Below are 11,738 nucleotides of genomic sequence, written 5' to 3'. Positions count from 1 at the left end.
CTTCCCGCCTTGTCCCACCTCCGCCCCAAGGCCAGCCTGCCCTCCCCGTCCCTTCCCGTCCCATCATCCCATCGTAGAGACGCAGGGCCCGCGGTGGGCAAGGAGGGAGGCGGCGGGGCGAGGCCGGAGCCGGGGACCTGTGTGCGTAAGTCTAGAGCCCCGTCTGGTCCCGTGGTTTCTGATTCAGACGTGGGATAATTTACCTGATTTCAGAACGCGGTGCGAGCAGGACTCTGCTGTGTGTCTGGCAGGGGGGAAGACTGAGGGGGTGCCGTCCGCCCGTGTCACCCACGCTCAAGTCCCAGGGGGCGAGGGTGAGCCGCCAGAGCCTCGCTCCAGAGGCCCCTGTTCTGTCTGCTTCGGACGGAAGTTCCATCCCAGATCTTCACGAACCCGCGGCAGCCGCTGGGTGGCTCTGTGGGACACTTCTCTGCGGGTGGCATTCACACCGTGTGAAACGACCCGTTTACGAGCGGACAGGGCGGCCGTGTCCAGTATACTGACGGTGCCGTGCGACCACCTTGCGGCTCCCCACCGTCTCGTCACAAATCCCACCCTGTTCCCAGGAAGGAGTAGCCCCCGCCTCAGCCCCCGGCGGCCCCCAGTCGGCTGTCTCCACGGGCCCGCTTATTCCGGGCGGCCCATACTGAATGGAATCACAGCACGGCGCCTGCCTGGCTTGCTTGCCTTGGCCCCGTGGTGTGTCGGAGCCCCGTCGCTGTCGCAGCCCCGCTCGCTACCTCGTTCGTCTCGGGGCTGAGTGACGTTCCGCCACTTACCCGTTTATCCGGCGGTGACCGTTCGCACTGTGCGATCGAGCCGGTCGCCGTCCCCGGCGCTGCGGTGAAGGTCGCGTGCGAGGGCGTGGGCTCCTGTTTCCAGACCAGGGGCGAGCTCCACAGTGGAGCTGCCGAGCCGTCCGTAATCCCACGCGCAACCCTCCGAGGAACGGCCGGGTTCTCGCGGGGGCCGCCGCCCCGCCTGCCCGCCAGCCGCGTGGGAGCGCTCCGGCTTCTCCACATCCTCCCACGGGAGACGTTTGAGCGCCTGCGTCCACCGCTCACCGTTTGAGGAAGTGGGCTCTCGCCGAGCCGTTTTCCTGCTTCACGCCGTCAACTTTCTCTTTCACACCCGCCCAGGCCGAGTGACTGGGAGGAAGGATACCGCCCGGTGATGCAAAAGGAAATTTCCCCAGCCTCCACGCGTCGCCGTGCGTCACACCCCGCCGGGGGCCGCGAGCCTTCACCTGCCGTCACCTCGCCGCCTCCCCGAGAGCAGGCTCCAGACGGGGCTGCGCAGCGGGCAGAGGATGGCGGACGGCGAGTTTGGGTACGTTCTCACGCTGGCCCGGGACTATACGAAGCACGTTCTGCAGGGGCCCCAGCCCGGGTGCCACCCAAGCAGAGTATCCCAAGTGCTACAAGACGTGGCCTTCTCGGTCCAGGGGGAGGTCGAGAAGCAGCTGAAGCCGTGCCTGGACAAGTTCCACGTGGGGTCGGTAGACACGGCCAGGACGATGTTCCACCAAGTGATGGAGAAGGAATTTGAAGACGGCATCATCAACTGGGGCAGGATTGTGACTATATTTGCGTTTGAGGGCATCCTCATCAAGAAGCTTCTCCAGGAGCGGATCGTCCCAGACGCGGATGCGTTCAAGGTTTCCTACTTCGTTGCCGAGTTCATCACGAAACACACGGGAGAATGGATCCGGCAAAACGGAGGCTGGGTATGTGCCGTGGGATATTTCTCGTTGTTCTTACCTCTGAACTAGGAATTGACAGTTTCTCCCCAGTTAAAAAAAAAAACTGTTTTCTTCAGGTGGTTTATTTTTAAAGGTTCTCGTTTTTATTAAAAAGCTTGTTTATTTATTTTGGTTGCGGGGGGGGGGGGGCAGAGAGAGAAGAAGAGACAGAATCCCAAGCAGGCTCTGTGCTGTCAGAGCTCCGCTCGGGGCTCGATCTCATGAAAGGTGGACGCCTAACTGACTGGGCTGCCCAGGTGCCCCTGAAGTTTCTCATTTTATAATAAGAAGACAGTTGTGGCTCATTTCCAGTGAATCCTAGAACTCTCTAGCTGGAAAACACATGCGGTTCCAGTTTTGACTCCTGAAGGCCTTACGAGTGGGGGTAAGATTTGGGAGCACGAGAGCGTCTCCCCAGGGCACCTGTCAGAGGCGCAGCGCCCAGCGGAGGACTTAGCTGTGGCCAGGCTGTCACGACAACGTAGAATTAGTACAGAAGGAGGTGGTATCAGATGCTGTTATACTTGGGTATTTACTATTTTGCAAAAGACGGGTACATTTTTGCAAGTTCATTGTTTACAAACTGATTTTCTTTTCTTTTTTTTTTTCTCAATTTTCCAACATGACAAATTCTGGCTGTTAAAGCCTGTTGACTAAAAATAATAATAATAACGTGCTATACCACCAGCAAGAAGCTTCATAGAAGAATTTCCAAGTAACAATTCACTTTATTATCAAAGCCTCAGAAAGCCCAGACTGGGGGGTGGAGGGGCTCTGTTAGAAGGCACTGATAAGGGGCTTTCCACGGCTGGATGTTCATGCTTGTCTTTCTACCCCAGTACCCTTAACACTGACTTATTTTTTAAACTTTATTTTTTAAATGTTTATTTATTTTTGAGAGAGAGGAAGAGAGACAGAGAGAGGGAACAAGCAGAGGACGGGCACAGAGAGAGGGAAACACAGAATCCGAAGCAGGCTCCAGGCTCGGGGCCGTCAGCACAGAGCCCGACACGGGGCTCGAACCCACACACCGTGAGATCAGGACCTGAGCCGAAGTCGGACGCTTAACCGACTGAGCCGCTCAGGTGCTCCTTAACAACTGACTTTCTGAAACTACTTACGGCTCCATGGATCCTCTTTCCAACCCCCAGTCCTAGCCCTCTCCTCTCCCCACAGGGGAGATATGCATTCTTAGCAATTATTTTCCACGCAAATCTTGCCTATTGAATAACTCTATAGAAAATATACACACTACTTTTTTGTAAAAAATTTTTATACATATAAATACTACGTGGTACTTATTCTGGGTTTATTTTTCACCCAAGGGCCTTTAAAATATTATTTTAAAGAATACTACAGAAAAAAAAAAGAGCCCTACATCTATGCTGTTGTATGTAAATGCTGTTGAACGTCTGGCCATCTCTGGCTGATGGATATTTCAGTTATTTCCAGTTTGCGATCACAACAATACATCACAGAATCTCTATCCATGCACTCCCTTGTGGAATATCAAATTGCTGGGTCCTGGTACATGTGCATTTTTTTGACGTACTTGATCCTTGCCCTCCAGGGGGGCTCTGCTAAGGCCCCCCCCAACCAGCTGACCAGTGTTCGGTCGCGGCAGCCTGTCCTAATTTCCCCAATCCACTGGGTTAAGAAAATGTAATCAGGGACACCTGGGTGGCTCAGTTGGTTAAGCAACCGACTTCAGCTCTGGGCATGACCTCACTGTTCGTGAGTTCGAGCCCCACGTCAGGCTCTGTGCTGACAGCTCGGAGCCTGGAGCCTGCTTCGGATTCTGTGTCTCCCTCTCTCTCTGCCCCCTCCCACTCATCCCCTCTCTCTCTCTCTCTCTCTTTCTCTCTCTCTCTTTCTCTGCCCCTCCTGGGATTCTCTCTTTCTTCTCTGCCCCTCACCTGTGCCCTCTCTCTCTCTCTCTCTCTCTAAAGAAAATTATAGCTGTCTTTGGTTATTATATTTTATTTTTATTTTTTATGTATTTATTTTTTAACGATTGTATTTTTAAGTAATCTCTACACCCAACGTGGGGCTCGAACTCACAACCCCGAGATCAAGAGTCACACGCTCCACCGACTGAGCCGGCCAGGTGCCCCTGGTTATTACAAATGTTCTAAATTTTGATGCAGTCACATTTTACGGGATGTCCCCTGCATCTTGTTTAAGGCTTTCCGGTGTCATGATGGGGCATCCCGCACTTGGTCCCCCCACCAACTCAGACTGACTCGGGGCTGGATGAAGCATGGCGGGGGCGGGGGGCGGGGTGGGTCTTGCTCTCTTCCTCTCAGCTGTGGGCAACGGGTGGAAATTCCCACCGTACCACGGAGGTTTCCAGTGAAAGCAAAACTCCTCTGGTGCAGACGAATTCAGTTCTCAGCTCTCTGCGGGCTCCGACTGTGTCCTGGTGCCCCACGTGGTATCTGCAGCATACACGTTGTGATGAACGTTACTCGAAATCTAACGACTTAGCAGTGTTTTGTGAGCTCGTGGAGCCCTTGGCCGGGCGATGGGATGGTCTCTGAGAGTTTCCGGAAGCGGACTCATCTTTCAGGGGGTGGCCTGGTGTAAGTGTGCGCGCGGCAGGATGAAGCCTTCCCGAGTGGACGTACACATACACACGCGTGCCCACGCACACACTCAGCCTTCACGGGGTCGTTGGGTGTAGGTAGGCTTGAAGCCCCGGACTTTCACACCTGGACGGCTTCGCTCGTAGACGTGACGGACGCGCTCCTGACAGCGCGCTCCTTTTCGGCCCACACGAGACACGGGTCGCGTGAAGGAGTCAGGATTTGAGTCCGAACACGTTAGCACGGCGGGCTGACACAAGTAAACGTACTCGTGAGGGTTCATCTCGGGGCAGATGGCTGCTCTGCAGTCGAGATTTCCCGATCCGTGAAAATCGGTCAGACGTGACCGTCCGGAAAGCTTGTCACCGGCTCCAAATGAGAAATGCGCGTGCATCACGAAAGATGAGAAGGTCAGTTAGCGCACAACCAGAGAACTACTGTGATCTAAGTACTTCGCAAGTACGATCAGACACGTCATGAAAACTTTGGGTCAGGAAGGCAGTATGTCGGCCGCTTGGATACTATGAGCACCGACTGTGGGTCACACGGTCCTGGGCTGGCTTCTGGGGTCATTCAGTGCCCGTGGGACGTCCACAGGCTACTACTCGGAACCTTGTTTCCTCGTCTGCTGAACGGGGAGAATAATGCTTCCTCCTCCCAGGACCCGGCGTGACGATTAAATCAGTTAGTGTTACACACGAAGCGCCTGGCATAAGACTCAGTACAAGTGTAGGGTTATTGTTAGCGGTAATATTGTCAAACTTCCCCGATTAACCAGGTTCGGTCCTCCCAAGTTATACCAGCCAGGGTTAGATATTAGTCGCCATCTAAACCAGATGCCCTGAAGGGAAAAGGTAAGAGCAGCGTATCGCTAGGACCAGCTGTGAAGGGCACACGGGAGATTTCAAGAGGCTTCACTATGTAATTCGGAAAACCACCCTAACACGGAAAGAAAGCCCCTTTCAAGACGGGGACGCACAGTCAGCACTGGTACTTCCCAAGCAACCACAAGAGTCAGAAGGGGCGAGACGAGCCGTTTTTGTTTGCTTGGTTACGGCTGTTTATGATCTTCCTGCTCTAAAGGACGGTCTTTGTGCACCAAACAGAAGGACACACAGAGACTTGTGCCCGCGTGGCTGGGTGCCCGGCTGGCAGAGGCGTTTCCGAAGTGTGAAGCACAAGCAGCGAGGGGACAGAACCTCCCTGAGTCTCTCACATCCTCTGCTTCGTTAGATTTGGGGGCCAAGTTCTCCTGATATTTCTCTCCAATTTTGACTTGAGATTGACAGTCATTGAATGAAAAGAAAGACGGAATTCTAGCCCCCCTCCCCCACACCTTGGGCCCTTCGGGAACGCGCTCTGCCTGGGGCGTCCCTCTCCACCCCTCTCCCTCACACCCTACGTCCGGGGCACGAGCCAGTCCTGTCGGTCGGTCATGCACCCAGCCCACCCGGGACGCGTCCTCCTTCGTCTGACGCCGGCCGTAACCTCTTACGGTTTCCATCCTTGCCCTGCTACAGTCTGTTCCCCACACGGCAGCCAGAGTGATCTCTGAACGACGTGAATTCTCTCGTGTCCTGGCCTAATCGGAACCCTCCCAAACGCCCCTTCGCCCGGGAGCAAAAGTACAATAAACGTCCTGACTGCTGTAGTCAGAGCCCTACCTGGTCTGGCCCTAAATCCCCAACCAACCCCACCTCCTGTGAGCCTTTCCTTTGCTTCATAGCTCCAGCCTCCCTGGATAAGCCAATCACACTCCGCCCTCAGGGCCTTTGCACTTGCTGTGGCCGCTGCCTGGAATCACCAGGGGTCTGCATCGGCCCCGCTGCCCTTCCCAGGGGTCCGTGCCACGGTTGCCCTCCTCGGGGAGTCTTCCCTAGCCGTCCCGTCTCTGACGGCACCACCACCGCTCTATCCTGTACCCTGCTTGACTCCCTCGTAACTGCTTATCTGTTCCTTGTCTTTCTCTGTGACCAGAACTCAAGCTTCGTGAGGCCAGGGGTCCTGCGTGTTTGGGGTTTGTTTCAGAAACCAGTTTGTTTCAGACAGCACCTGGCATGTGGCCGAAGCTCAGTAAACGTTTGTCGGATGAGTACACGTAGTGAATAATCGCCAGGGAAACGCGGGGATCACGCTGGTGTCTTCCTAGATGTCAAACATCCTGAGGATCTGGGTTTCTTTGCATTATTGATGCAGGACGTTATTTTACGGCTTAGGCTTTTCTGAAGCCACGGTACCCGAACCTAATGAACTATTCCTGGAAAGAACCAGATCTGTGCGCTCCTTCTTTATTCCCACATTACGGACAAGATATCGAATCCCTGTTTCTCTAGTTTCATACAATGGTTTTAAGATACAAATAGTGTCACTGGAAATATGTTTTTGAAAGAGGAAACGTCTCTCCTGCCACTGTAACCATCTGCGTGCGCGTGTCCTGTGCAGTGACGATTGAGGAACGTGAGTTTTCTCCTTTGAGATCACCTGCCTAATGTATTGCACGCCAACACTTGTAACGTCTACAGAATATCCCAATTTTATGCGTCACGATTACTTTACCAGTTCCGAATCGTTAGACATTTGGGTTGTCTTCCTTCTTGGAAATAATGCTTCAAGACTGGCCCCGGGTGGGTTTTCCGCCCCATCGCTGAGCAGGCCGCCTCTTGATCGGTGTCTAATGATGGATGGCCCATCGCACTGCTCCCAGAATGCATACTGCCTCCCGAAAGCGCTCTATCAATGGAGGGATGACCCAACAACCCCACCAACCAGGGGGCAGGACCAGTAAAAATAATTTGGGGGATTTCACAAGACTCAAAATAACAAGGTCAACTTAACAGGTCTAAAAATCAGTAAGACCGTATTACAATGTGAATTCTTTAACTGCCGGTAATGTTGAATTTTCCCCCACACCCTTGTGCGTGATTCGTGTTTCTGCTTTCAACAGCCCTTGTCTTCTCAACTCTTAGGGGCTCGATGATGAGTCTCTTACCCTTGAATGAGCCCTTTCATGATAAATGTAAATATTTTCCTGGTCAGTTCTTTTCTGGTTTTTTTTATTATTATTATTATTATTCTGTTAAAATACACGTAACGTAAAAGGTACGGGCTTAACCATTTCTAAGCGTGCACATCAACAGTATTAAATAGTCGCACTGTTGTGGGACGTCACCAGGATCCACCCCCAGGACTCTGCACCCCCCACCCCGGATCGTGGTAGCCACCACCCTACTTTCTGTCTTTATGGGTTTGACTATTGTGACCACTTTGTGTAGATGGGGTTAAACAGTATTTGTCTTCTCGTGACTTGCTTAGCTCACTGAGCCTCGTGTCCTGAAGGTTCATCCACGTTGTGGCAGGTGTCAGAACGTCCTTCCTTTTTAAGGCTGAGTAGTATTCTGGTGTATGTATGGACCACGTTTCGGTGACCCATTCCTCAGCTGAGGGGTGCTGGCATTGCTTCCATGTTTTAGCTACTGTGAATTCTCTCCTTCTTTTAACTTTAGCTTTTTATGGCTAAAAAACCTCTAATCTTTTTTTTTTTAATGCTTATTTATTGTTGATAGAGAGACAGAGCAGGAGTAGAGGAGGGGCAGAGAGAGAGGAAGACACAGAATCTGAGGCAGGTTCCAGGCTCTGAGCTGTCAGCACAGAGCCCGACGCGGGGCTCGAACCCACGAACCGTGAGATCGTGACCTGAGCCCAAGTCAGACATTCGACCGACTGAGCCACCCAAGCGCCCCAACCTCTAATCTTCTAGCTGGATTTGTCAGTTACTCCTTTTTTTCACGCTCTTTAGCTGAGAAGTTGAGTGTATGTCAGATGATATGCTACGTGCCACACAGTGACCACTGTCCTAGCAAAAGCGGTCGTTGGAGAGTGCCTCGTTGCTGAGGGTCACGAAGATCCTGGGAAGGGAGGCGGTGAGGGCGCGTGGGAAACGTGTGCGTGTGCAAAGGCGGAGGGGGAGGAGGGGGAGAGAAGGAGCAGCCTGTTCCCTGCGTTAGGCCATGACAGCGTGTGCTGGGCATGACTCTGCACTTGACACTGTGGGGACAGAAGCCGGCTTTCTTGGGCAACCCTTCGGGTGGAAAATCCCCTTGACCGCCGTCTGTGCGCTGGCCGTGCTCGGGAAGAGGCCCCGGGCGCCGGATAACGGGTCTCTTCCAGCCCCAAAGTGGAGTCACCCGGGCTCCGAGCTGCTAGCAGGCGGTTGTCACCCCAGGACCTGGAACCTGCCGGAGGCAGAGCAAATGTTCACTAGGCGAACATTTAAAACAATTATTCCGACAATTTTCTAATCCTTTGGGTGATTGTTTGGACACTTGCAGAACGAAAGAACAGCGTTGGCGTTCCCGTACGGGCCCAGGCGCTAGGAAGTCAGGTAACTTTAGGTAGCTTACTTTTTTCGCATTTGTCAGGATAACGGAGGGCGTCAGGCTGGGCGATCTCAGAGGCGTTTTGCCGTAAGGATGCCCTGTAATGATAGGTCATAAATTACAGTGGGCCCTTCACACTCTGTTGTTTTAAAACCCCGATCAAAAAGAGAATGAATCCTGGTTTTCTTGGGCAATCCTTCGGATGGAAAATCCCCTTGACCGCTGTCTGTGCGCTGGCCGTGCTCGGGAAACCACCTTGTCACAGGCTCAGAGGCACCGACTGACTCTGGCTTTATTGTGGGTCCTCCTGACTCTGCACAGTACCGCTTACAAACATACATGCACATCGCAACACCAGACAGTTGAAAAAGAGGGGAAAAAATGAGACCTTCCTCCAGAGCTGTGCGTCCAGTATGGTAGCCACGAGGCACCGATGGCCGTGAACACTCACAACGTGGCTAGTCTCAGTGCAGATGGGTTGTGAGTACAAAACGCATGTCAAATTGCAAAGTTTTGGTACAAAAGATATAAAATATCTCAAGCATTTTCATACTGATTACGTACTGAAGTCATAGTATTTTCGATAAATTAAATCTATTTTTAAAATTAATTTTACGTATTTTCTCTTACTTTAAAAGACGTGGCGGGGGAGGGGTGGGGCGTCTGGGGGGCTCAGTCAGTTGAGCGTCCGACTCGGGCTCAAGTCATGATCTCACTGTTCATGGGTCTGAGCCCCACGTCGTGCTCTGTGCTGACAGCTCAGAGCCTGGATCCTGCCTCTGATCCCGTGTCTCCCTCTCTCTCTGCCCCTCCCATGCTCGTGCTCTCTCTCTCTCTCTCAAAAATAAATAAACATTTGAAATGAACCGACATTTTAACTAAAAAAGTGAAAAGTGTGGCTAGGGGCACCTGAGTGGCTCAGTCCGTTGAGTGCCCCACTCTTGATTTTGGCTCAGGTCACCATCTCGCTGTCTGTGGGTTCGAGCCCCACATCAGACTCTGTGCCGACAGTGCGGAACCTGCCTGACATTCTGTCTCTCCCTCTCTCTGCCCTTCCCCTGCTCACTCTCTCTCTCTCTCTTAAAATAAAGAAATAAACTTAAACACATAAAATAAAAAATTAAAAGATGTGGCCGGTGGAACCTTAAACTTCCCTCTGTGGCTCTCACCGTACCTCTGTCGGTCAGCGCTGCCCCGGAGAGGCCCGGAGCAGGGCTGCGGGGCGGTGATGCGGTGGACGGAGCGACGCCGGTGCGGGCGCAGAGGTGACCAAGGAGCTGCCTGTTAAGCGGGGGTCCTTTGCTCTCCATCCCAGTAAACTGTCGCCCCTGATTTTTAAAATGTGAAATTTATTCTCCAACAGGAAAACGGCTTTGTAAGGAAGTTCGAACCCAAGTCTGGCTGGCTGACCTTTCTGGAAGTTACAGGAAAGATCTGTAAGGTATTGTCTCTCCTGAAGAACTACTACTGAGCGGCCAGAAGCACAGAACACTCTGGATTGTGAAACCTGCCTGGCTGTCTTGACTCTTGCACTAAGTGTTGCCGGCACGCACTTCCACTGGACAAACGACTTTGGTGATGTAACTCGATCTTGCAGAGTTACGGGGATTTTGTTCTCATTTTGATAAATAAACCGTATTTGTCTCAGTACGTAATTTGCGTCCTGCCTGGGAGTCGAGCAGAAGGGCAAAGCTGGAGGCAGGGGACGGGGATTGAAGGAAGAGGGTGGGGGCCAGGAAGGGGGCGCCTCCTCTGCCCTGGGGCAGATTTTCTTAAGGGGTGCCCGTTACCCAGAAGTCATTCGCCAAGTCGCTCCTCCGACTGTGTGGGGGTGAGGTCTACATCCTGCCTCCCGGTGGCCCCCGTGACCCTGGATACTTAGGGGATTCCGCAGATGCCCTCCCCACAGACTCTGCTCCCTGGCCCACCACTCAGTTGACAGACACGGCGGGAGGTACCCAGGATGCTCCGGGGCAGTCTGAACGCAGACAGTTAGGTCTGACTCATGCCGAGTCATTGTCAAACTTTCCTCTTAACAAATGTCCTAAATCACACAACTGTGTCTTTTCCTAGACCCTGAGTTCCAATTCCGAGGTCAGTAAATTTGACTGCAGTTCAGGAGTGCCAGGCTCTGTTCTAGAACCTCCCAATCTTCCTCCGTGTCCTCTGGCCCTCGGGGCTCGAGTTTCCGAGGAAGTAGCTGACGGATCTGATCAAGAAACCAGGGCCTCCCGGGGCGCCTGGGGGGCTCAGTCGGTTGGGCGGCCGACTTCGGCTCAGGTCACGATCTCGCGGTCCGTGAGTTCAAGCCCCGTGTCGGGCTCTGTGCTGACAGCTCAGAGCCTGGAGCCTGTTTCAGATTCTGTGTCTCCCTCTCTCTGACCCTCCCCCGTTCATGCTCTGTCTCTCTCTGTCTCAAAAATAAATAAATGTTAAAAAAAAAAAAAAAAAAAAAAGAAACCAGGGCCTCCCTCCCAGGCTCTGTGCATTTCCACAGGGGATTTCACTTAATTCACACTTTGCTTCCTCTGTGATTCTTTTTTTTTTTTAAGGCTGATTTGAAGAAACCCCTTTAGAAATCACCCTTCAAAATTTTTTTTATGTTTATTTATTTTTGAGAGAAAGAGAGAGACAGAGTGTGAGCAGGGGAGGGGCAGAGAGAGAGGGAGACACAGAATCCCAAGCAGGCTGCAGGCACAGAGCCCAACGCGGGGCTCGAACCCACGAACTGCGAGATCATGACCTGAGCCGAAGTCAGACGCTCAGCCGACCGAGCCACCCAGGCGCCCCAGAAATCACTCTTAAAGTAGGGGTCTACTCTGCACACCTGCACACAGATTTCACACACACGCACGCTCTCACCGCCCCAGTCTTACTGCTTCCCATGGCTGATGCAAGGTGCAGAGAACCAGACACCTGTAGACTTGGCCTTTCTATCAGCTCATCCCATCCTGGTAAGTGCACTTCCTGATCCCCGCCCCCTTGTCCCCTATCCCTCACCCACCTCTCCTCCGGTGACCGTCAGTTGGTTTTCTG

General features: G+C 52.9%; 1 protein-coding gene across 1 annotated transcript; it reads left to right on the top strand.

Annotated features, from left to right (window-relative positions):
* Positions 1 to 1,139: 1,139 nt before the first annotated feature.
* BCL2A1 (BCL2 related protein A1) lies at positions 1,140 to 10,352 on the top strand. The gene is made up of 2 exons (XM_007078179.3): positions 1,140 to 1,726; positions 10,066 to 10,352. Exons 1-2 carry the CDS (start codon positions 1,310 to 1,312, stop codon positions 10,171 to 10,173), a joined length of 525 nt encoding a protein of 174 aa, XP_007078241.1. The 5' UTR covers positions 1,140 to 1,309; the 3' UTR covers positions 10,174 to 10,352.
* Positions 10,353 to 11,738: the final 1,386 nt, after the last annotated feature.

This window comes from Panthera tigris, chromosome B3 (assembly GCF_018350195.1).
Source record: "Panthera tigris isolate Pti1 chromosome B3, P.tigris_Pti1_mat1.1, whole genome shotgun sequence".
Classification (NCBI taxonomy): domain Eukaryota; kingdom Metazoa; phylum Chordata; class Mammalia; order Carnivora; family Felidae; genus Panthera; species Panthera tigris.
The sequence above is the reverse complement of the archived record's forward strand: the minus strand, read 5'-3'. Positions and strand labels throughout refer to the sequence as shown.

Bases quoted from the DNA above. Each gene is read 5' to 3' on its own strand.
- BCL2A1 (XM_007078179.3), top strand. From the start codon at position 1,310: ATGGCGGACGGCGAGTTTGGGTACGTTCTCACGCTGGCCCGGGACTAT. The intron at 1,727-10,065 runs GTATGTGCCGTG...ATTCTCCAACAG, and splicing joins TCCGGCAAAACGGAGGCTGG to GAAAACGGCTTTGTAAGGAA.